We start from the raw sequence: 25149 nt of genomic DNA, 5'->3' as shown, positions 1-25149 counted from the left end.
TAACCTCAGCCTAACACACCCACTGCAATCTCTATCACTGGCCTAACCTCAGCCTAACACACCCACTGCAATCTCTATTACTGACCTAACCTCAGCCTAACACACCCACTGCAATCTCTATCACTGACCTAACCTCAGCCTAACACACCCACTGCAATCTCTATCACTGACCTAACCTCAGCCTAACACACCCACTGCAATCTCTACTACTGACCTAACCCCAGCCTAACTCACCCACTGCAATCTCTACTACTGACCTAACCTCAGCCTAACACACCCACTGCAATCTCTATCACTGACCTAACCTCAGCCTAACACACCCACTGCAATCTCTATTACTGACCTAACCTCAGCCTTACACACCCACTGCAATCTCTATCACTGACCTAACCTCAGCCTAACACACCCACTGCAATCTCTACTACTGACCTAACCTCAGCCTAACACACCCACTGCAATCTCTATCACTGGCCTAACCTCAGCCTAACACACCCACTGCAATCTCTATTACTGACCTAACCTCAGCCTAACACACCCACTGCAATCTCTATCACTGACCTAACCTCAGCCTAACACACCCACTGCAATCTCTATCACTGACCTAACCTCAGCCTAACACACCCACTGCAATCTCTACTACTGACCTAACCCCAGCCTAACTCACCCACTGCAATCTCTACTACTGACCTAACCTCAGCCTAACACACCCACTGCAATCTCTATCACTGACCTAACCTCAGCCTAACACACCCACTGCAATCTCTATTACTGACCTAACCTCAGCCTTACACACCCACTGCAATCTCTACTACTGACCTAACCTCAGCCTAACACACCCACTGCAATCTCTATCACTGACCTAACCTCAGCCTAACACACCCACTGCAATCTCTACTACTGACCTATCCTCAGCCTAACACACCCACTGCAATCTCTACTACTGACCTAACCTCAGCCTAACACACCCACTGCAATCTATATCACTGACCTAACCTCAGCCTAACACACCCACTGCAATCTCTATCACTGACCTAACCTCAGCCTAACACACCCACTGCAATCTCTATCACTGACCTAACCTCAGCCTAACACACCCACTGCAATCTCTACTACTGACCTATCCTCAGCCTAACACACCCACTGCAATCTCTACTACTGACCTAACCTCAGCCTAACACACCCACTGCAATCTCTATTACTGACCTAACCTCAGCCTAACACACCCACTGCAATCTCTATTACTGACCTAACCTCAGCCTAACTCACCCACTGCAATCTCTATCACTGACCTAACCTCAGCCTAACACACCCACTGCAATCTCTATTACTGACCTAACCTCAGCCTTACACACCCACTGCAATCTCTATTACTGACCTAACCTCAGCCTAACACACCCACTGCAATCTCTACTACTGACTTAACCTCAGCCTAACACACCCACTGCAATCTCTATCACTGGCCTAACCTCAGCCTAACACACCCACTGCAATCTCTATCACTGACCTAACCTCAGCCTAACACACCCACTGCAATCTCTATCACTGACCTAACCTCAGCCTAACACACCCACTGCAATCTCTATTACTGACCTAACCTCAGCCTAACACACCCACTGCAATCTCTACTACTGACCTAACCTCAGCCTAACACACCCACTGCAATCTCTATTACTGACCTAACCTCAGCCTAACACACCCACTGCAATCTCTATCACTGACCTAACCTCAGCCTAACACACCCACTGCAATCTATATCACTGACCTAACCTCAGCCTAACACACCCACTGCAATCTCTACTACTGACCTAACCTCAGCCTAACACACCCACTGCAATCTCTACTACTGATCTAACCTCAGCCTAACTCACCCACTGCATTCTCTATCACTGACCTAACCTCAGCCTAACACACCCACTGCAATCTCTATCACTGACCTAACCTCAGCCTAACACACCCACTGCAATCTCTATTACTGACCTAACCTCAGCCTAACACACCCACTGCAATCTCTACTACTGACTTAACCTCAGCCTAACACACCCACTGCAATCTCTACTACTGACTTAACCTCAGCCTAACACACCCACTGCAATCTCTATCACTGACCTAACCTCAGCCTAACACACCCACTGCAATCTCTATCACTGACCTAACCTCAGCCTAACACACCCACTGCAATCTATATCACTGACCTAACCTCAGCCTAACACACCCACTGCAATCTCTATCACTGACCTAACCTCAGCCTAACACACCCACTGCAATCTCTATCACTGACCTAACCTCAGCCTAACACACCCACTGCAATCTCTATTACTGACCTAACCTCAGCCTAACACACCCACTGCAATCTCTACTACTGACTTAACCTCAGCCTAACACACCCACTGCAATCTCTACTACTGACTTAACCTCAGCCTAACACACCCACTGCAATCTCTACTACTGACTTAACCTCAGCCTAACACACCCACTGCAATCTCTATCACTGACCTAACCTCAGCCTAACACACCCACTGCAATCTCTATCACTGACCTAACCTCAGCCTAACACACCCACTGCAATCTATATCACTGACCTAACCTCAGCCTAACACACCCACTGCAATCTCTATCACTGACCTAACCTCAGCCTAACACACCCACTGCAATCTCTATCACTGACCTAACCTCAGCCTAACACACCCACTGCAATCTCTACTACTGACCTAACCTCAGCCTAACACACCCACTGCAATCTCTACTACTGACCTAACCTCAGCCTAACACACCCACTGCAATCTCTATTACTGACCTAACCTCAGCCTAACACACCCACTGCAATCTCTACTACTGACCTAACCTCAGCCTAACTCACCCACTGCAATCTCTATCACTGGCCTAACCTCAGCCTTACACACCCACTGCAATCTCTATTACTGACCTAACCTCAGCCTAACACACCCACTGCAATCTCTATCACTGACCTAACCTCAGCCTAACACACCCACTGCAATCTCTATTACTGACCTAACCTCAGCCTAACACACCCACTGCAATCTCTATTACTGACCTAACCTCAGCCTAACACACCCACTGCAATCTCTATCACTGACCTAACCTCAGCCTAACACACCCACTGCAATCTCTATCACTGACCTAACCTCAGCCTAACACACCCACTGCAATCTCTATCACTGGCCTAACCTCAGCCTAACACACCCACTGCAATCTCTATTACTGACCTAACCTCAGCCTAACACACCCACTGCAATCTCTACTACTGACCTAACCTCAGCCTAACACACCCACTGCAATCTCTATCACTGACCTAACCTCAGCCTAACACACCCACTGCAATCTCTATCACTGACCCAACCTCAGCCTAACACACCCACTGCAATCTCTATCACTGACCTAACCTCAGCCTAACACACCCACTGCAATCTCTATCACTGACCTAACCTCAGCCTAACACACCCACTGCAATCTCTACTACTGACCTAACCTCAGCCTAACTCACCCACTGCAATCTCTATTACTGACCTAACCTCAGCCTAACTCACCCACTGCAATCTCTATCACTGACCTAACCTCAGCCTAACACACCCACTGCAATCTCTATCACTGGCCTAACCTCAGCCTAACACACCCACTGCAATCTCTATCACTGACCCAACCTCAGCCTAACACACCCACTGCAATCTCTATTACTGACCTAACCTCAGCCTAACACACCCACTGCAATCTCTACTACTGACCTAACCTCAGCCTAACACACCCACTGCAATCTCTATCACTGACCTAACCTCAGCCTAACACACCCACTGCAATCTCTATCACTGACCCAACCTCAGCCTAACACACCCACTGCAATCTCTATCACTGACCTAACCTCAGCCTAACACACCCACTGCAATCTCTATCACTGACCTAACCTCAGCCTAACACACCCACTGCAATCTCTACTACTGACCTAACCTCAGCCTAACTCACCCACTGCAATCTCTATTACTGACCTAACCTCAGCCTAACTCACCCACTGCAATCTCTATCACTGACTTAACCTCAGCCTAACACACCCACTGCAATCTCTATCACTGGCCTAACCTCAGCCTAACACACCCACTGCAATCTCTATCACTGACCTAACCTCAGCCTAACACACCCACTGCAATCTCTATTACTGACCTAACCTCAGCCTAACACACCCACTGCAATCTCTATTACTGACCTAACCTCAGCCTAACACACCCACTGCAATCTCTATTACTGACCTAACCTCAGCCTAACACACCCACTGCAATCTCTATTACTGACCTAACCTCAGCCTAACACACCCACTGCAATCTCTATCACTGACCTAACCTCAGCCTAACACACCCACTGCAATCTCTATCACTGACCTAACCTCAGCCTAACACACCCACTGCAATCTCTATCACTGGCCTAACCTCAGCCTAACACACCCACTGCAATCTCTATTACTGACCTAACCTCAGCCTAACACACCCACTGCAATCTCTATCACTGACCTAACCTCAGCCTAACACACCCACTGCAATCTCTACTACTGACCTAACCTCAGCCTAACACACCCACTGCAATCTCTACTACTGACCTAACCTCAGCCTAACACACCCACTGCAATCTCTATCACTGACCCAACCTCAGCCTAACACACCCACTGCAATCTCTATCACTGACCTAACCTCAGCCTAACACACCCACTGCAATCTCTATCACTGACCTAACCTCAGCCTAACACACCCACTGCAATCTCTACTACTGACCTAACCTCAGCCTAACTCACCCACTGCAATCTCTATTACTGACCTAACCTCAGCCTAACTCACCCACTGCAATCTCTATCACTGACCTAACCTCAGCCTAACACACCCACTGCAATCTCTATCACTGGCCTAACCTCAGCCTAACACACCCACTGCAATCTCTATCACTGACCCAACCTCAGCCTAACACACCCACTGCAATCTCTATTACTGACCTAACCTCAGCCTAACACACCCACTGCAATCTCTACTACTGACCTAACCTCAGCCTAACACACCCACTGCAATCTCTATCACTGACCTAACCTCAGCCTAACACACCCACTGCAATCTCTATCACTGACCCAACCTCAGCCTAACACACCCACTGCAATCTCTATCACTGACCTAACCTCAGCCTAACACACCCACTGCAATCTCTATCACTGACCTAACCTCAGCCTAACACACCCACTGCAATCTCTACTACTGACCTAACCTCAGCCTAACTCACCCACTGCAATCTCTATTACTGACCTAACCTCAGCCTAACACACCCACTGCAATCTCTATCACTGACCCAACCTCAGCCTAACACACCCACTGCAATCTCTATCACTGACCTAACCTCAGCCTAACACACCCACTGCAATCTCTATCACTGACCTAACCTCAGCCTAACACACCCACTGCAATCTCTATCACTGGCCTAACCTCAGCCTAACACACCCACTGCAATCTCTATTACTGACCTAACCTCAGCCTAACACACCCACTGCAATCTCTATCACTGACCTAACCTCAGCCTAACACACCCACTGCAATCTCTACTACTGACCTAACCTCAGCCTAACACACCCACTGCAATCTCTACTACTGACCTAACCTCAGCCTAACACACCCACTGCAATCTCTATCACTGACCCAACCTCAGCCTAACACACCCACTGCAATCTCTATCACTGACCTAACCTCAGCCTAACACACCCACTGCAATCTCTATCACTGACCTAACCTCAGCCTAACACACCCACTGCAATCTCTACTACTGACCTAACCTCAGCCTAACTCACCCACTGCAATCTCTATTACTGACCTAACCTCAGCCTAACTCACCCACTGCAATCTCTATCACTGACCTAACCTCAGCCTAACACACCCACTGCAATCTCTATCACTGGCCTAACCTCAGCCTAACACACCCACTGCAATCTCTATCACTGACCCAACCTCAGCCTAACACACCCACTGCAATCTCTATTACTGACCTAACCTCAGCCTAACACACCCACTGCAATCTCTACTACTGACCTAACCTCAGCCTAACACACCCACTGCAATCTCTATCACTGACCTAACCTCAGCCTAACACACCCACTGCAATCTCTATCACTGACCCAACCTCAGCCTAACACACCCACTGCAATCTCTATCACTGACCTAACCTCAGCCTAACACACCCACTGCAATCTCTATCACTGACCTAACCTCAGCCTAACACACCCACTGCAATCTCTACTACTGACCTAACCTCAGCCTAACTCACCCACTGCAATCTCTATCACTGACCTAACCTCAGCCTAACACACCCACTGCAATCTCTATCACTGACTTAACCTCAGCCTAACACACCCACTGCAATCTCTATCACTGGCCTAACCTCAGCCTAACACACCCACTGCAATCTCTATCACTGACCTAACCTCAGCCTAACACACCCACTGCAATCTCTATCACTGGCCTAACCTCAGCCTAACACACCCACTGCAATCTCTATTACTGACCTAACCTCAGCCTAACACACCCACTGCAATCTCTATTACTGACCTAACCTCAGCCTAACACACCCACTGCAATCTCTACTACTGACCTAACCTCAGCCTAACTCACCCACTGCAATCTGTATTACTGACCTAACCTCAGCCTAACTCACCCACTGCAATCTCTATCACTGACCTAACCTCAGACAAGTGATTCACAGATGTAATCAAGTTTACTTCTTTCAGGTCACCAAGTCTAACACTAACCCTGATGAGCTGGGAACCCTGGCAAACCAGCTGACCAGCGACTATGGGCAACTTGCCCATCAAGCCAAGCCGGCCGCCATGACAGCCGAGAATGAGGAGGTGAGAACTTATATATATATATATATATATATACATACACACACACACACACACACACACACACACACACACACACACACACACACACACACACACACACACACACAGTTAAAAAGGCAACAAAAAAACTCCCCCGTATTGCATATAGCCAATAAAGAATATCACGTGTGAGCACAGTCACATGTCTTAGACAGGTCTGCACCCCGCCTGTCACCATTATCACCCAGCATACCGTGCGCCCACTGCAGCAAGGGATTCTGGGAAATGACATGCAAATGAGCACACAGTGTTGTCACCTTTTGCCTGGGATATCCATTCACATGGAGCATGCTGGTCCCATGCTGTGCTCCCTGCAGCGGGGCCGAATCTGTCACTAAGCGCTCCCTGCAGCGGGGCCGAATCTGTCACTAACCTCTCCCTGCAGCGGGGCCCGAATCTGTCACTAAGCGCTCCCTGCAGCGGGGCCGAATCTGTCACTAAGCGCTCCCTGCAGCGGGGCCGAATCTGTCACTAAGCGCTCCCTGCAGCGGGGCCGAATCTGTCACTAAGCGCTCCCTGCAGCGGGGCCGAATCTGTCACTAAGCGCTCCCTGCAGCGGGGCCGAATCTGTCACTAAGCGCTCCCTGCAGCGGGGCCGAATCTGTCACTAAGCGCTCCCTGCAGCGGGCCCGAATCTGTCACTAAGCGCTCCCTGCAGCGGGGCCGAATCTGTCACTAAGCGCTCCCTGCAGCGGGGCCGAATCTGTCACTAACCTCTCCCTGCAGCGGCCCGAATCTGTCACTAACCTCTCCCTGCAGCGGGGCCCGAATCTGTCACTAAGCGCTCCCTGCAGCGGGGCCCGAATCTGTCACTAACCTCTCCCTGCAGCGGGGCCCGAATCTGTCACTAACCTCTCCCTGCAGCGGGGCCCGAATCTGTCACTAAGCGCTCCCTGCAGCGGGGCCCGAATCTGTCACTAACCTCTCCCTGCAGCGGCCCGAATCTCTCACTAACCTCTCCCTGCAGCGGGGCCCGAATCTGTCACTAACCTCTCCCTGCAGCGGCCCAAATCTGTCACTAACCTCTCCCTGCAGCGGGGCCCGAATCTGTCACTAAGCGCTCCCTGCAGCGGCCCGAATCTGTCACTAACCTCTCCCTGCAGCGGGGCCCGAATCCCTCACTAACCTCTCCCTGCAGCGGGGCCCGAATCTGTCACTAAGCGCTCCCTGCAGCGGGGCCGAATCTGTCACTAAGCGCTCCCTGCAGCGGGCCCGAATCTGTCACTAAGCTCTCCCTGCAGCGGGGCCCGAATCTGTCACTAAGCTCTCCCTGCAGCGGGGCCCGAATCTGTCACTAACCTCTCCCTGCAGCGGGGCCCGAATCTGTCACTAAGCTCTCCCTGCAGCGGGGCCGAATCTGTCACTAAGCGCTCCCTGCAGCGGGGCCCGAATCTGTCACTAAGCGCTCCCTGCAGCGGGGCCCGAATCTGTCACTAACCTCTCCCTGCAGCGGGGCCCGAATCTGTCACTAAGCGCTCCCTGCAGCGGGGCCCGAATCTGTCACTAAGCGCTCCCTGCAGCGGGGCCCGAATCTGTCACTAACCTCTCCCTGCAGCGGGGCCCGAATCTGTCACTAAGCGCTCCCTGCAGCGGGGCCCGAATCTGTCACTAACCTCTCCCTGCAGCGGGGCCCGAATCTGTCACTAACCTCTCCCTGCAGCGGGGCCCGAATCTGTCACTAAGCGCTCCCTGCAGCGGGGCCCGAATCTGTCACTAACCTCTCCCTGCAGCGGCCCGAATCTCTCACTAACCTCTCCCTGCAGCGGGGCCCGAATCTGTCACTAACCTCTCCCTGCAGCGGCCCAAATCTGTCACTAACCTCTCCCTGCAGCGGGGCCCGAATCTGTTACTAAGCGCTCCCTGCAGCGGCCCGAATCTGTCACTAACCTCTCCCTGCAGCGGGGCCCGAATCCCTCACTAACCTCTCCCTGCAGCGGGGCCCGAATCTGTCACTAAGCGCTCCCTGCAGCGGGGCCGAATCTGTCACTAAGCGCTCCCTGCAGCGGGCCCGAATCTGTCACTAAGCTCTCCCTGCAGCGGGGCCCGAATCTGTCACTAAGCTCTCCCTGCAGCGGGGCCCGAATCTGTCACTAACCTCTCCCTGCAGCGGGGCCCGAATCTGTCACTAAGCTCTCCCTGCAGCGGGGCCGAATCTGTCACTAAGCGCTCCCTGCAGCGGGGCCCGAATCTGTCACTAAGCGCTCCCTGCAGCGGGGCCCGAATCTGTCACTAACCTCTCCCTGCAGCGGGGCCCGAATCTGTCACTAAGCGCTCCCTGCAGCGGGGCCCGAATCTGTCACTAAGCGCTCCCTGCAGCGGGGCCCGAATCTGTCACTAACCTCTCCCTGCAGCGGGGCCCGAATCTGTCACTAACCTCTCCCTGCAGCGGGGCCCGAATCTGTCACTAAGCGCTCCCTGCAGCGGGGCCGAATCTGTCACTAACCTCTCCCTGCAGCGGGGCCGAATCTGTCACTAAGCTCTCCCTGCAGCGGCCCGAATCTGTCACTAAGCGCTCCCTGCAGCGGGGCCCGAATCTGTCACTAAGCGCTCCCTGCAGCGGCCCGAATCTGTCACTAAGCGCTCCCTGCAGCGGGGCCCGAATCTGTCACTAAGCGCTCCCTGCAGCGGGCCCGAATCTGTCACTAACCTCTCCCTGCAGCGGCCCGAATCTGTCACTAACCTCTCCCTGCAGCGGGGCCGAATCTGTCACTAAGCGCTCCCTGCAGCGGGCCCGAATCTGTCACTAACCTCTCCCTGCAGCGGCCCGAATCTGTCACTAACCTCTCCCTGCAGCGGGGCCGAATCTGTCACTAAGCGCTCCCTGCAGCGGGGCCGAATCTGTCACTAAGCGCTCCCTGCAGCGGGGCCCGAATCTGTCACTAACCTCTCCCTGCAGCGGCCCGAATCTGTCACTAAGCGCTCCCTGCAGCGGGGCCCGAATCTGTCACTAAGCGCTCCCTGCAGCGGGGCCCGAATCTGTCACTAAGCGCTCCCTGCAGCGGGGCCCGAATCTGTCACTAACCTCTCCGTGCAGCGGCCCGAATCTGTCACTAAGCGCTCCCTGCAGCGGGGCCCGAATCTGTCACTAAGCGCTCCCTGCAGCGGGGCCCGAATCTGTCACTAAGCGCTCCCTGCAGCGGGGCCCGAATCTCTCACTAAGCTCTCCCTGCAGCGGGGCCCGAATCTGTCACTAAGCGCTCCCTGCAGCGGGGCCCGAATCTGTCACTAACCTCTCCCTGCAGCGGGGCCGAATCAGTCACTAAGCGCTCCCTGCAGCGGGCCCGAATCTCTCACTAAGCGCTCCCTGCAGCGGGGCCCGAATCTGTTACTATGCGCTCCCTGCAGCGGGGCCCGAATCTGTCACTAAGCGCTCCCTGCAGCGGGCCCGAATCTGTCACTAACCTCTCCCTGCAGCGGGGCCGAATCTCTCACTAAGCGCTCCCTGCAGCGGGGCCGAATCTGTCACTAACCTCTCCCTGCAGCGGGGCCCGAATCTGTCACTAACCTCTCCCTGCAGCGGCCCGAATCTCTCACTAAGCGCTCCCTGCAGCGGGGCCGAATCTCTCACTAAGCGCTCCCTGCAGCGGGGCCGAATCTCTCACTAAGCTCTCCCTGCAGCGGGGCCGAATCTCTCACTAAGCGCTCCCTGCAGCGGGGCTCGAATCTGTCACTAACCTCTCCCTGCAGCGGGGCCGAATCTGTCACTAAGCGCTCCCTGCAGCGGGGCCGAATCTGTCACTAAGCGCTCCCTGCAGCGGGGCCCGAATCTGTCACTAACCTCTCCCTGCAGCGGGGCCCGAATCTGTCACTAAGCGCTCCCTGCAGCGGGCCCGAATCTCTCACTAAGCGCTCCCTGCAGCGGGGCCGAATCTGTCACTAACCTCTCCCTGCAGCGGGGCCCGAATCTGTCACTAAGCGCTCCCTGCAGCGGGGCCGAATCTGTCACTAAGCGCTCCCTGCAGCGGGGCCCGAATCTGTCACTAACCTCTCCCTGCAGCGGGGCCCGAATCTGTCACTAAGCGCTCCCTGCAGCGGGGCCCGAATCTGTCACTAAGCGCTCCCTGCAGCGGGGCCCGAATCTGTCACTAACCTCTCCCTGCAGCGGGGCCCGAATCTGTCACTAAGCGCTCCCTGCAGCGGGGCCGAATCTGTCACTAAGCGCTCCCTGCAGCGGGGCCGAATCTGTCACTAACCTCTCCCTGCAGCGGGGCCCGAATCTGTCACTAACCTCTCCCTGCAGCGGGGCCCGAATCTGTCACTAAGCGCTCCCTGCAGCGGGGCCGAATCTCTCACTAACCTCTCCCTGCAGCGGGGCCCGAATCTGTCACTAAGCGCTCCCTGCAGCGGGGCCGAATCTGTCACTAAGCGCTCCCTGCAGCGTGGCCGAATCTGTCACTAAGCGCTCCCTGCAGCGGGGCCCGAATCTGTCACTAAGCGCTCCCTGCAGCGGGGCCCGAATCTGTCACTAAGCGCTCCCTGCAGCGGGGCCGAATCTGTCACTAAGCGCTCCCTGCAGCGGGGCCCGAATCTGTCACTAAGCGCTCCCTGCAGCGGGGCCGAATCTGTCACTAAGCGCTCCCTGCAGCGGGGCCCGAATCTGTCACTAAGCGCTCCCTGCAGCGGGGCCCGAATCTGTCACTAAGCGCTCCCTGCAGCGGGGCCGAATCTCTCACTAACCTCTCCCTGCAGCGGGGCCGAATCTGTCACTAAGCGCTCCCTGCAGCGGGGCCGAATCTCTCACTAAGCGCTCCCTGCAGCGGGGCCCGAATCTCTCACTAAGCGCTCCCTGCAGCGGGGCCCGAATCTGTCACTAAGCGCTCCCTGCAGCGGGGCCGAATCTGTCACTAAGCGCTCCCTGCAGCGGGGCCCGAATCTGTCACTAACCTCTCCCTGCAGCGGGGCCGAATCTGTCACTAAGCGCTCCCTGCAGCGGGCCCGAATCTGTCACTAAGCGCTCCCTGCAGCGGGGCCCGAATCTGTCACTAAGCGCTCCCTGCAGCGGGGCCCGAATCTGTCACTAAGCGCTCCCTGCAGCGGGGCCGAATCTGTCACTAAGCGCTCCCTGCAGCGGGCCCGAATCTGTCACTAAGCGCTCCCTGCAGCGGGCCCGAATCTCTCACTAAGCGCTCCCTGCAGCGGGGCCCGAATCTGTCACTAAGCGCTCCCTGCAGCGGGGCCCGAATCTGTCACTAAGCGCTCCCTGCAGCGGGGCCGAATCTGTCACTAAGCGCTCCCTGCAGCGGGGCCCGAATCTGTCACTAAGCGCTCCCTGCAGCGGGGCCGAATCTGTCACTAAGCGCTCCCTGCAGCGGGGCCCGAATCTGTCACTAAGCGCTCCCTGCAGCGGGGCCCGAATCTGTCACTAAGCGCTCCCTGCAGCGGGGCCGAATCTCTCACTAACCTCTCCCTGCAGCGGGGCCGAATCTGTCACTAAGCGCTCCCTGCAGCGGGGCCGAATCTCTCACTAAGCGCTCCCTGCAGCGGGGCCCGAATCTCTCACTAAGCGCTCCCTGCAGCGGGGCCCGAATCTGTCACTAAGCGCTCCCTGCAGCGGGGCCGAATCTGTCACTAAGCGCTCCCTGCAGCGGGGCCCGAATCTGTCACTAACCTCTCCCTGCAGCGGGGCCGAATCTGTCACTAAGCGCTCCCTGCAGCGGGCCCGAATCTGTCACTAAGCGCTCCCTGCAGCGGGGCCCGAATCTGTCACTAAGCGCTCCCTGCAGCGGGGCCCGAATCTGTCACTAAGCGCTCCCTGCAGCGGGGCCGAATCTGTCACTAAGCGCTCCCTGCAGCGGGCCCGAATCTGTCACTAAGCGCTCCCTGCAGCGGGCCCGAATCTCTCACTAAGCGCTCCCTGCAGCGGGGCCCGAATCTGTCACTAAGCGCTCCCTGCAGCGGGGCCCGAATCTGTCACTAAGCGCTCCCTGCAGCGGGGCCCGAATCTGTCACTAAGCGCTCCCTGCAGCGGGGCCGAATCTGTCACTAAGCGCTCCCTGCAGCGGGGCCCGAATCTCTCACTAAGCTCTCCCTGCAGCGGGGCCGAATCTGTCACTAAGCGCTCCCTGCAGCGGGCCCGAATCTGTCACTAAGCGCTCCCTGCAGCGGGCCCGAATCTCTCACTAAGCGCTCCCTGCAGCGGGGCCCGAATCTGTCACTAAGCGCTCCCTGCAGCGGGGCCCGAATCTGTCACTAAGCGCTCCCTGCAGCGGGGCCCGAATCTGTCACTAAGCGCTCCCTGCAGCGGGGCCCGAATCTGTCACTAAGCGCTCCCTGCAGCGGGGCCGAATCTCTCACTAAGCGCTCCCTGCAGCGGGTCCCGAATCTGTCACTAAGCGCTCCCTGCAGCGGGGCCGAATCTGTCACTAAGCTCTCCCTGCAGCGGGGCCGAATCTGTCACTAAGCGCTCCCTGCAGCGGGGCCCGAATCTGTCACTAAGCTCTCCCTGCAGCGGGGCCCGAATCTGTCACTAACCTCTCCCTGCAGCGGGGCCGAATCTCTCACTAAGCGCTCCCTGCAGCGGGGCCCGAATCTGTCACTAAGCGCTCCCTGCAGCGGGGCCGAATCTGTCACTAAGCGCTCCCTGCAGCGGGGCCGAATCTGTCACTAAGCGCTCCCTGCAGCGGGGCCCGAATCTGTCACTAAGCGCTCCCTGCAGCGGGGCCCGAATCTGTCACTAAGCGCTCCCTGCAGCGGGGCCGAATCTCTCACTAAGCGCTCCCTGCAGCGGGGCCCGAATCTGTCACTAACCTCTCCCTGCAGCGGGGCCCGAATCTGTCACTAAGCGCTCCCTGCAGCGGGGCCGAATCTGTCACTAAGCGCTCCCTGCAGCGGGGCCCGAATCTGTCACTAAGCGCTCCCTGCAGCGGGGCCGAATCTGTCACTAAGCGCTCCCTGCAGCGGGCCCGAATCTGTCACTAAGCGCTCCCTGCAGCGGGGCCCGAATCTCTCACTAACCTCTCCCTGCAGCGGGGCCCGAATCTGTCACTAAGCTCTCCCTGCAGCGGGGCCGAATCTGTCACTAAGCGCTCCCTGCAGCGGGGCCCGAATCTGTCACTAAGCGCTCCCTGCAGCGGGGCCGAATCTCTCACTAAGCGCTCCCTGCAGCGGGCCCGAATCTGTCACTAAGCACTCCCTGCAGCAGGGCCCGAATCTGTCACTAAGCTCTCCCTGCAGCGGGGCCCGAATCTCTCACTAACCTCTCCCTGCAGCGGGGCCGAATCTGTCACTAAGCGCTCCCTGCAGCGGGGCCCGAATCTCTCACTAAGCGCTCCCTGCAGCGGGGCCGAATCTGTCACTAAGCTCTCCCTGCAGCGGGGCCGAATCTGTCACTAAGCGCTCCCTGCAGCGGGGCCGAATCTGTCACTAACCTCTCCCTGCAGCGGGGCCGAATCTGTCACTAAGCGCTCCCTGCAGCGGGCCCGAATCTCTCACTAAGCGCTCCCTGCAGCGGGGCCGAATCTGTCACTAACCTCTCCCTGCAGCGGGGCCCGAATCTGTCACTAAGCACTCCCTGCAGCGGGGCCGAATCTGTCACTAAGCGCTCCCTGCAGCGGGGCCGAATCTGTCACTAACCTCTCCCTGCAGCGGGGCCGAATCTGTCACTAAGCGCTTTCTGCAGCGGGCCCGAATCTGTCACTAAGCGCTCCCTGCAGCGGGGCCCGAATCTGTCACTAACCTCTCCCTGCAGCGGCCCGAATCTGTCACTAAGCACTCCCTGCAGCGGGGCCGAATCTGTCACTAAGCGCTCCCTGCAGCGGGGCCGAATCTGTCACTAACCTCTCCCTGCAGCGGGGCCCGAATCCCTCACTAACCTCTCCCTGCAGCGGGGCCGAATCTGTCACTAAGCGCTCCCTGCAGCGGGGCCCGAATCTGTCACTAAGCGCTCCCTGCAGCGGGGCCCGAATCTGTCACTAAGCGCTCCCTGCAGCGGGGCCCGAATCTGTCACTAAGCGCTCCCTGCAGCGGGGCCCGAATCTGTCACTAAGCGCTCCCTGCAGCGGGGCCGAATCTGTCACTAAGCGCTCCCTGCAGCGGGGCCCGAATCTGTCACTAAGCGCTCCCTGCAGCGGGGCCCGAATCTGTCACTAAGCGCTCCCTGCAGCGGGGCCGAATCTGTCACTAAGCGCTCCCTGCAGCGGGGCCCGAATCTCTCACTAAGCGCTCCCTGCAGCGGGGCCGAATCTGTCACTAAGCGCTCCCTGCAGCGGGGCCGAATCTGTCACTAAGCGCTCCCTGCAGCGGGGCCCGAATCTGTCACTAAGCGCTCCCTGCAGCGGGGCCGAATCTGTCACTAAGCGCTCCCTGCAGCGGGGCCCGAATCTGTCACTAAGCGCTCCCTGCAGCGGGGCCCGAATCTCTCACTAACCTCTCCCTGCAGCGGGGCCCGAATCTGTCACTAAGCGCTCCCTGCAGCGGGGCCGAATCTGTCACTAAGCGCTCCCTGCAGCGGGGCCCGAATCTGTCACTAAGCGCTCCCTGCAGCGGGGCCCGAATCTCTCACTAACCTCTCCCTGCAGCGGGGCCGAATCTGTCACTAAGCTCTCCCTGCAGCGGGGCCCGAATCTGTCACTAAGCACTCCCTGCAGCGGGGCCCGAATCTCTCACTAAGCGCTCCCTGCAGCGGGGCCCGAATCTGTCACTAACCTCTCCCTGCAGCGGGGCCCGAATCTGTCACTAAGCGCTCCCTGCAGCGGGGCCGAATCTGTCACTAACCTCTCCCTGCAGCGGGGCCGAATCTGTCACTAAGCGCTCCCTGCAGCGGGGCCGAATCTGTCACTAAGCGCTCCCTGCAGCGGGGCCGAATCTCTCACTAACCTCTCCCTGCAGCGGCCCGAATCTGTCACTAACCTCTCCCTGCAGCGGGCCCGAATCTGTCACTAAGCGCTCCCTGCAGCGGGGCCGAATCTGTCACTAACCTCTCCCTGCAGCGGGGCCCGAATCTGTCACTAAGCGCTCCCTGCAGCGGGGCCGAATCTGTCACTAAGCGCTCCCTGCAGCGGGGCCCGAATCTGTCACTAAGCGCTCCCTGCAGCGGGGCCCGAATCTGTCACTAAGCGCTCCCTGCAGCGGGGCCGAATCTCTCACTAAGCTCTCCCTGCAGCGGGGCCCGAATCTGTCACTAACCTCTCCCTGCAGCGGGCCCGAATCTGTCACTAAGCACTCCCTGCAGCGGGGCCCGAATCTGTCACTAAGCTCTCCCTGCAGCGGCCCGAATCTGTCACTAAGCGCTCCCTGCAGCGGGGCCGAATCTGTCACTAAGCGCTCCCTGCAGCGGGGCCCGAATCTGTCACTAAGCGCTCCCTGCAGCGGGGCCGAATCTGTCACTAAGCGCTCCCTGCAGCGGGCCCGAATCTGTCACTAAGCGCTCCCTGCAGCGGGGCCGAATCTGTCACTAAGCGCTCCCTGCAGCGGGGCCCGAATCTGTCACTAACCTCTCCCTGCAGCGGGGCCCGAATCTGTCACTAACCTCTCCCTGCAGCGGGGCCCGAATCTGTCACTAAGCGCTCCCTGCAGCGGGGCCGAATCTGTCACTAAGCGCTCCCTGCAGCGGGCCCGAATCTGTCACTAAGCTCTCCCTGCAGCGGGGCCCGAATCTGTCACTAAGCGCTCCCTGCAGCGGGGCCCGAATCTGTCACTAAGCGCTCCCTGCAGCGGGGCCCGAATCTGTCACTAAGCGCTCCCTGCAGCGGGGCCGAATCTGTCACTAAGCGCTCCCTGCAGCGGGGCCGAATCTCTCACTAAGCGCTCCCTGCAGCGGGGCCGAATCTCTCACTAACCTCTCCCTGCAGCGGGGCCGAATCTCTCACTAAGCGCTCCCTGCAGCGGGGCCCGAATCTCTCACTAAGCGCTCCCTGCAGCGGGGCCCGAATCTGTCACTAAGCGCTCCCTGCAGCGGGGCCCGAATCTGTCACTAACCTCTCCCTGCAGCGGGGCCCGAATCTGTCACTAAGCGCTCCCTGCAGCGGGGCCCGAATCTGTCACTAAGCGCTCCCTGCAGCGGGGCCGAATCTGTCACTAACCTCTCCCTGCAGCGGGGCCGAATCTGTCACTAAGCGCTCCCTGCAGCGGGGCCCGAATCTGTCACTAAGCGCTCCCTGCAGCGGGGCCCGAATCTGTCACTAAGCGCTCCCTGCAGCGGGGCCCGAATCTGTCACTAAGCGCTCCCTGCAGCGGGCCCGAATCTGTCACTAAGCGCTCCCTGCAGCGGGGCCGAATCTGTCACTAAGCGCTCCCTGCAGCGGGGCCGAATCTGTCACTAAGCGCTCCCTGCAGCGGGGCCCGAATCTGTCACTAACCTCTCCCTGCAGCGGGGCCCGAATCTGTCACTAAGCGCTCCCTGCAGCGGGCCCGAATCTCTCACTAAGCGCTCCCTGCAGCGGGGCCGAATCTGTCACTAACCTCTCCCTGCAGCGGGGCCCGAATCTGTCACTAAGCGCTCCCTGCAGCGGGGCCGAATCTGTCACTAAGCGCTCCCTGCAGCGGGGCCCGAATCTGTCACTAACCTCTCCCTGCAGCGGGGCCCGAATCTGTCACTAAGCGCTCCCTGCAGCGGGGCCCGAATCTGTCACTAAGCGCTCCCTGCAGCGGGGCCCGAATCTGTCACTAACCTCTCCCTGCAGCGGGGCCCGAATCTGTCACTAAGCGCTCCCTGCAGCGGGGCCCGAATCTGTCACTAAGCGCTCCCTGCAGCGGGGCCCGAATCTCTCACTAAGCGCTCCCTGCAGCGGGCCCGAATCTCTCACTAAGCGCTCCCTGCAGCGGGGCCGAATCTGTCACTAACCTCTCCCTGCAGCGGGGCCCGAATCTGTCACTAACCTCTCCTGCAGCGGGGCCGAATCTGTCACTAAGCGCTCCCTGCAGCGGGGCCGAATCTGTCACTAACCTCTCCCTGCAGCGGGGCCCGAATCTGTCACTAACCTCTCCCTGCAGCGGGGCCCGAATCTGTCACTAAGCGCTCCCTGCAGCGGGGCCGAATCTCTCACTAACCTCTCCCTGCAGCGGGGCCCGAATCTGTCACTAAGCGCTCCCTGCAGCGGGGCCGAATCTGTCACTAAGCGCTCCCTGCAGCGTGGCCGAATCTGTCACTAAGCGCTCCCTGCAGCGGGGCCCGAATCTGTCACTAAGCGCTCCCTGCAGCGGGGCCCGAATCTGTCACTAAGCGCTCCCTGCAGCGGGGCCGAATCTGTCACTAAGCGCTCCCTGCAGCGGGGCCCGAATCTGTCACTAAGCGCTCCCTGCAGCGGGGCCGAATCTGTCACTAAGCGCTCCCTGCAGCGGGGCCCGAATCTGTCACTAAGCGCTCCCTGCAGCGGGGCCCGAATCTGTCACTAAGCGCTCCCTGCAGCGGGGCCGAATCTCTCACTAACCTCTCCCTGCAGCGGGGCCGAATCTGTCACTAAGCGCTCCCTGCAGCGGGGCCGAATCTCTCACTAAGCGCTCCCTGCAGCGGGGCCCGAATCTCTCACTAAGCGCTCCCTGCAGCGGGGCCCGAATCTGTCACTAAGCGCTCCCTGCAGCGGGGCCGAATCTGTCACTAAGCGCTCCCTGCAGCGGGGCCCGAATCTGTCACTAACCTCTCCCTGCAGCGGGGCCGAATCTGTCACTAAGCGCTCCTGCAGCGGGCCGAATCTGTCACTAAGCGCTCCCTGCAGCGGGGCCCGAATCTGTCACTAAGCGCTCCCTGCAGCGGGGCCCGAATCTGTCACTAAGCGCTCCCTGCAGCGGGGCCGAATCTGTCACTAAGCGCTCCCTGCAGCGGGCCCGAATCTGTCACTAAGCGCTCCCTGCAGCGGGCCCGAATCTCTCACTAAGCGCTCCCTGCAGCGGGGCCCGAATCTGTCACTAAGCGCTCCCTGCAGCGGGGCCCGAATCTGTCACTAAGCGCTCCCTGCAGCGGGGCCGAATCTGTCACTAAGCGCTCCCTGCAGCGGGGCCCGAATCTGTCACTAAGCGCTCCCTGCAGCGGGGCCGAATCTGTCACTAAGCGCTCCCTGCAGCGGGGCCCGAATCTGTCACTAAGCGCTCCCTGCAGCGGGGCCCGAATCTGTCACTAAGCGCTCCCTGCAGCGGGGCCGAATCTCTCACTAACCTCTCCCTGCAGCGGGGCCGAATCTGTCACTAAGCGCTCCCTGCAGCGGGGCCGAATCTCTCACTAAGCGCTCCCTGCAGCGGGGCCCGAATCTCTCACTAAGCGCTCCCTGCAGCGGGGCCCGAATCTGTCACTAAGCGCTCCCTGCAGCGGGGCCGAATCTGTCACTAAGCGCTCCCTGCAGCGGGGCCCGAATCTGTCACTAACCTCTCCCTGCAGCGGGCCGAATCTGTCACTAAGCGCTCCCTGCAGCGGGCCCGAATCTGTCACTAAGCGCTCCCTGCAGCGGGGCCCGAATCTGTCACTAAGCGCTCCCTGCAGCGGGGCCCGAATCTGTCACTAAGCGCTCCCTGCAGCGGGGCCGAATCTGTCACTAAGCGCTCCCTGCAGCGGGCCCGAATCTGTCACTAAGCGCTCCCTGCAGCGGGCCCGAATCTCTCACTAAGCGCTCCCTGCAGCGGGGCCCGAATCTGTCACTAAGCGCTCCCTGCAGCGGGGCCCGAATCTGTCACTAAGCGCTCCCTGCAGCGGGGCCCGAATCTGTCACTAAGCGCTCCCTGCAGCGGGGCCGAATCTGTCACTAAGCGCTCCCTGCAGCGGGGCCCGAATCTCTCACTAAGCTCTCCCTGCAGCGGGGCCGAATCTGTCACTAAGCGCTCCCTGCAGCGGGCCCGAATCTGTCACTAAGCGCTCCCTGCAGCGGGCCCGAATCTCTCACTAAGCGCTCCCTGCAGCGGGGCCCGAATCTGTCACTAAGCGCTCCCTGCAGCGGGGCCCGAATCTGTCACTAAGCGCTCCCTGCAGCGGGGCCCGAATCTGTCACTAAGCGCTCCCTGCAGCGGGGCCCGAATCTGTCACTAAGCGCTCCCTGCAGCGGGGCCGAATCTCTCACTAAGCGCTCCCTGCAGCGGGTCCCGAATCTGTCACTAAGCGCTCCCTGCAGCGGGGCCGAATCTGTCACTAAGCTCTCCCTGCAGCGGGCCGAATCTGTCACTAAGCGCTCCCTGCAGCGGGGGCCCGAATCTGTCACTAAGCTCTCCCTGCAGCGGGGCCCGAATCTGTCACTAACCTCTCCCTGCAGCGGGGCCGAATCTCTCACTAAGCGCTCCCTGCAGCGGGGCCCGAATCTGTCACTAAGCGCTCCCTGCAGCGGGGCCGAATCTGTCACTAAGCGCTCCCTGCAGCGGGGCCGAATCTGTCACTAAGCGCTCCCTGCAGCGGGGCCCGAATCTGTCACTAAGCGCTCCCTGCAGCGGGGCCCGAATCTGTCACTAAGCGCTCCCTGCAGCGGGGCCGAATCTCTCACTAAGCGCTCCCTGCAGCGGGGCCCGAATCTGTCACTAACCTCTCCCTGCAGCGGGGCCCGAATCTGTCACTAAGCGCTCCCTGCAGCGGGGCCCGAATCTGTCACTAAGCGCTCCCTGCAGCGGGGCCGAATCTGTCACTAAGCGCTCCCTGCAGCGGGCCCGAATCTGTCACTAAGCGCTCCCTGCAGCGGGGCCCGAATCTCTCACTAACCTCTCCCTGCAGCGGGGCCCGAATCTGTCACTAAGCTCTCCCTGCAGCGGGGCCGAATCTGTCACTAAGCGCTCCCTGCAGCGGGGCCCGAATCTGTCACTAAGCGCTCCCTGCAGCGGGGCCGAATCTCTCACTAAGCGCTCCCTGCAGCGGGCCCGAATCTGTCACTAAGCACTCCCTGCAGCAGGGCCCGAATCTGTCACTAAGCTCTCCCTGCAGCGGGGCCCGAATCTCTCACTAACCTCTCCCTGCAGCGGGGCCGAATCTGTCACTAAGCGCTCCCTGCAGCGGGGCCCGAATCTCTCACTAAGCGCTCCCTGCAGCGGGGCCGAATCTGTCACTAAGCTCTCCCTGCAGCGGGGCCGAATCTGTCACTAAGCGCTCCTGCAGCGGGGCCGAATCTGTCACTAACCTCTCCCTGCAGCGGGGCCGAATCTGTCACTAAGCGCTCCCTGCAGCGGGCCCGAATCTCTCACTAAGCGCTCCCTGCAGCGGGGCCGAATCTGTCACTAACCTCTCCCTGCAGCGGGGCCCGAATCTGTCACTAAGCACTCCCTGCAGCGGGGCCCGAATCTGTCACTAAGCGCTCCCTGCAGCGGGGCCGAATCTGTCACTAACCTCTCCCTGCAGCGGGGCCGAATCTGTCACTAAGCGCTTTCTGCAGCGGGCCCGAATCTGTCACTAAGCGCTCCCTGCAGCGGGGCCCGAATCTGTCACTAACCTCTCCCTGCAGCGGCCCGAATCTGTCACTAAGCACTCCCTGCAGCGGGGCCGAATCTGTCACTAAGCGCTCCCTGCAGCGGGGCCGAATCTGTCACTAACCTCTCCCTGCAGCGGGGCCCGAATCTGTCACTAAGCGCTCCCTGCAGCGGGGCCCGAATCTGTCACTAAGCGCTCCCTGCAGCGGGGCCCGAATCTGTCACTAAGCGCTCCCTGCAGCGGGGCCCGAATCTGTCACTAAGCGCTCCCTGCAGCGGGGCCCGAATCTGTCACTAAGCGCTCCCTGCAGCGGGGCCCGAATCTGTCACTAAGCGCTCCCTGCAGCGGGGCCGAATCTGTCACTAAGCGCTCCCTGCAGCGGGGCCCGAATCTGTCACTAAGCGCTCCCTGCAGCGGGGCCCGAATCTGTCACTAAGCGCTCCCTGCAGCGGGGCCGAATCTGTCACTAAGCGCTCCCTGCAGCGGGGCCCGAATCTCTCACTAAGCGCTCCCTGCAGCGGGGCCGAATCTGTCACTAAGCGCTCCCTGCAGCGGGGCCGAATCTGTCACTAAGCGCTCCCTGCAGCGGGGCCCGAATCTGTCACTAAGCGCTCCCTGCAGCGGGGCCGAATCTGTCACTAAGCGCTCCCTGCAGCGGGGCCCGAATCTGTCACTAAGCGCTCCCTGCAGCGGGGCCCGAATCTCTCACTAACCTCTCCCTGCAGCGGGGCCCGAATCTGTCACTAAGCGCTCCCTGCAGCGGGGCCGAATCTGTCACTAAGCGCTCCCTGCAGCGGGGCCCGAATCTGTCACTAAGCGCTCCCTGCAGCGGGGCCCGAATCTCTCACTAACCTCTCCCTGCAGCGGGGCCGAATCTGTCACTAAGCTCTCCCTGCAGCGGGGCCCGAATCTGTCACTAAGCACTCCCTGCAGCGGGGCCCGAATCTCTCACTAAGCGCTCCCTGCAGCGGGGCCCGAATCTGTCACTAACCTCTCCCTGCAGCGGGGCCCGAATCTGTCACTAAGCGCTCCCTGCAGCGGGGCCGAATCTGTCACTAACCTCTCCCTGCAGCGGGGCCGAATCTGTCACTAAGCGCTCCCTGCAGCGGGGCCGAATCTGTCACTAAGCGCTCCCTGCAGCGGGGCCGAATCTCTCACTAACCTCTCCCTGCAGCGGCCCGAATCTGTCACTAACCTCTCCCTGCAGCGGGCCCGAATCTGTCACTAAGCGCTCCCTGCAGCGGGGCCGAATCTGTCACTAACCTCTCCCTGCAGCGGGGCCCGAATCTGTCACTAAGCGCTCCCTGCAGCGGGGCCGAATCTGTCACTAAGCGCTCCCTGCAGCGGGGCCCGAATCTGTCACTAAGCGCTCCCTGCAGCGGGGCCCGAATCTGTCACTAAGCGCTCCCTGCAGCGGGGCCGAATCTCTCACTAAGCTCTCCCTGCAGCGGGGCCCGAATCTGTCACTAACCTCTCCCTGCAGCGGGCCCGAATCTGTCACTAAGCACTCCCTGCAGCGGGGCCCGAATCTGTCACTAAGCTCTCCCTGCAGCGGCCCGAATCTGTCACTAAGCGCTCCCTGCAGCGGGGCCGAATCTGTCACTAAGCGCTCCCTGCAGCGGGGCCCGAATCTGTCACTAAGCGCTCCCTGCAGCGGGGCCGAATCTGTCACTAAGCGCTCCCTGCAGCGGGGCCCGAATCTGTCACTAAGCGCTCCCTGCAGCGGGGCCGAATCTGTCACTAAGCGCTCCCTGCAGCGGGGCCCGAATCTGTCACTAACCTCTCCCTGCAGCGGGGCCCGAATCTGTCACTAACCTCTCCCTGCAGCGGGGCCCGAATCTGTCACTAAGCGCTCCCTGCAGCGGGGCCGAATCTGTCACTAAGCGCTCCCTGCAGCGGGCCCGAATCTGTCACTAAGCTCTCCCTGCAGCGGGGCCCGAATCTGTCACTAAGCGCTCCCTGCAGCGGGGCCCGAATCTGTCACTAAGCGCTCCCTGCAGCGGGGCCCGAATCTGTCACTAAGCGCTCCCTGCAGCGGGGCCGAATCTGTCACTAAGCGCTCCCTGCAGCGGGGCCGAATCTCTCACTAAGCGCTCCCTGCAGCGGGGCCGAATCTCTCACTAACCTCTCCCTGCAGCGGGGCCGAATCTCTCACTAAGCGCTCCCTGCAGCGGGGCCCGAATCTCTCACTAAGCGCTCCCTGCAGCGGGGCCCGAATCTGTCACTAAGCGCTCCCTGCAGCGGGGCCCGAATCTGTCACTAACCTCTCCCTGCAGCGGGGCCCGAATCTGTCACTAAGCGCTCCCTGCAGCGGGGCCCGAATCTGTCACTAAGCGCTCCCTGCAGCGGGGCCGAATCTGTCACTAACCTCTCCCTGCAGCGGGGCCGAATCTGTCACTAAGCGCTCCCTGCAGCGGGGCCCGAATCTGTCACTAAGCGCTCCCTGCAGCGGGGCCCGAATCTGTCACTAAGCGCTCCCTGCAGCGGGGCCCGAATCTGTCACTAAGCGCTCCCTGCAGCGGGCCCGAATCTGTCACTAAGCGCTCCCTGCAGCGGGGCCGAATCTGTCACTAAGCGCTCCCTGCAGCGGCCCGAATCTGTCACTAAGCGCTCCCTGCAGCGGGGCCCGAATCTGTCACTAAGCGCTCCCTGCAGCGGGCCCGAATCTGTCACTAAGCGCTCCCTGCAGCGGGGCCCGAATCTCTCACTAAGCTCTCCCTGCAGCGGGGCCCGAATCTGTCACTAACCTCTCCCTGCAGCGGGGCCGAATCTCTCACTAAGCGCTCCCTGCAGCGGGGCCCGAATCTCTCACTAAGCGCTCCCTGCAGCGGGGCCCGAATCTGTCACTAAGCGCTCCCTGCAGCCGGCCCGAATCTGTCACTAAGCGCTCCCTGCAGCGGGGCCGAATCTGTCACTAAGCTCTCCCTGCAGCGGGGCCGAATCTGTCACTAAGCGCTCCCTGCAGCGGGCCCGAATCTGTCACTAAGCGCTCCCTGCAGCCGGCCCGAATCTGTCACTAAGCGCTCCCTGCAGCGGGGCCGAATCTGTCACTAACCGCTCCCTGCAGCGGGGCCCGAATCTGTCACTAAGCGCTCCCTGCAGCGGGGCCCGAATCTGTCACTAAGCGCTCCCTGCAGCGGGGCCCGAATCTGTCACTAACCTCTCCCTGCAGCGGCCCGAATCTGTCACTAAGCGCTCCCTGCAGCGGGGCCGAATCTGTCACTAAGCGCTCCCTGCAGCGGGGCCCGAATCTGTCACTAAGCGCTCCCTGCAGCGGGGCCCGAATCTGTCACTAAGCGCTCCCTGCAGCGGCCCGAATCTGTCACTAAGCGCTCCCTGCAGCGGGGCCGAATCTGTCACTAACCTCTCCCTGCAGCGGGGCCGAATCTGTCACTAACCTCTCCCTGCAGCGGCCCGAATCTGTCACTAAGCGCTCCCTGCAGCGGGGCCGAATCTGTCACTAAGCTCTCCCTGCAGCGGGCCCGAATCTGTCACTAAGCGCTCCCTGCAGCGGGGCCCGAATCTGTCACTAACCTCTCCCTGCAGCGGGCCCGAATCTGTCACTAAGCGCTCCCTGCAGCGGGGCCCGAATCCCTCACTAAGCGCTCCCTGCAGCGGGGCCCGAATCTGTCACTAAGCGCTCCCTGCAGCGGGGCCGAATCTGTCACTAAGCGCTCCCTGCAGCGGGCCCGAATCTCTCACTAAGCGCTCCCTGCAGCGGGGCCGAATCTGTCACTAACCTCTCCCTGCAGCGGGGCCCGAATCTGTCACTAACCTCTCCCTGCAGCGGGGCCGAATCTGTCACTAACCTCTCCCTGCAGCGGGCCCGAATCTGTCACTAAGCGCTCCCTGCAGCGGGGCCCGAATCTGTCACTAACCTCTCCCTGCAGCGGGGCCGAATCTGTCACTAACCTCTCCCTGCAGCGGG

The 25149-nt window shown here is 59.7% G+C and overlaps 1 protein-coding gene across 1 annotated transcript in view; it reads left to right on the top strand.

Annotated features, from left to right (window-relative positions):
• Positions 1–25149, top strand: part of LOC142468757 (talin-1-like) — a gene marked incomplete at both ends in the record, with an annotated part of 229739 nt that overhangs the window by 127003 nt on the left and 77587 nt on the right. Inside the window, one exon of the mRNA XM_075575267.1 lies at positions 6758–6877. Within this exon, the coding sequence (XP_075431382.1) occupies positions 6758–6877 (120 nt within the window). The remainder of the gene's footprint in view (positions 1–6757; positions 6878–25149) is intronic.

This window comes from Ascaphus truei, chromosome 1, assembly GCF_040206685.1.
Source record: "Ascaphus truei isolate aAscTru1 chromosome 1, aAscTru1.hap1, whole genome shotgun sequence".
In the NCBI taxonomy this organism is placed as follows: Eukaryota; Metazoa; Chordata; class Amphibia; order Anura; family Ascaphidae; genus Ascaphus; species Ascaphus truei.
Note: the sequence above shows the minus strand (reverse complement) of the source record. Positions and strands in the feature narration are given on the sequence as shown.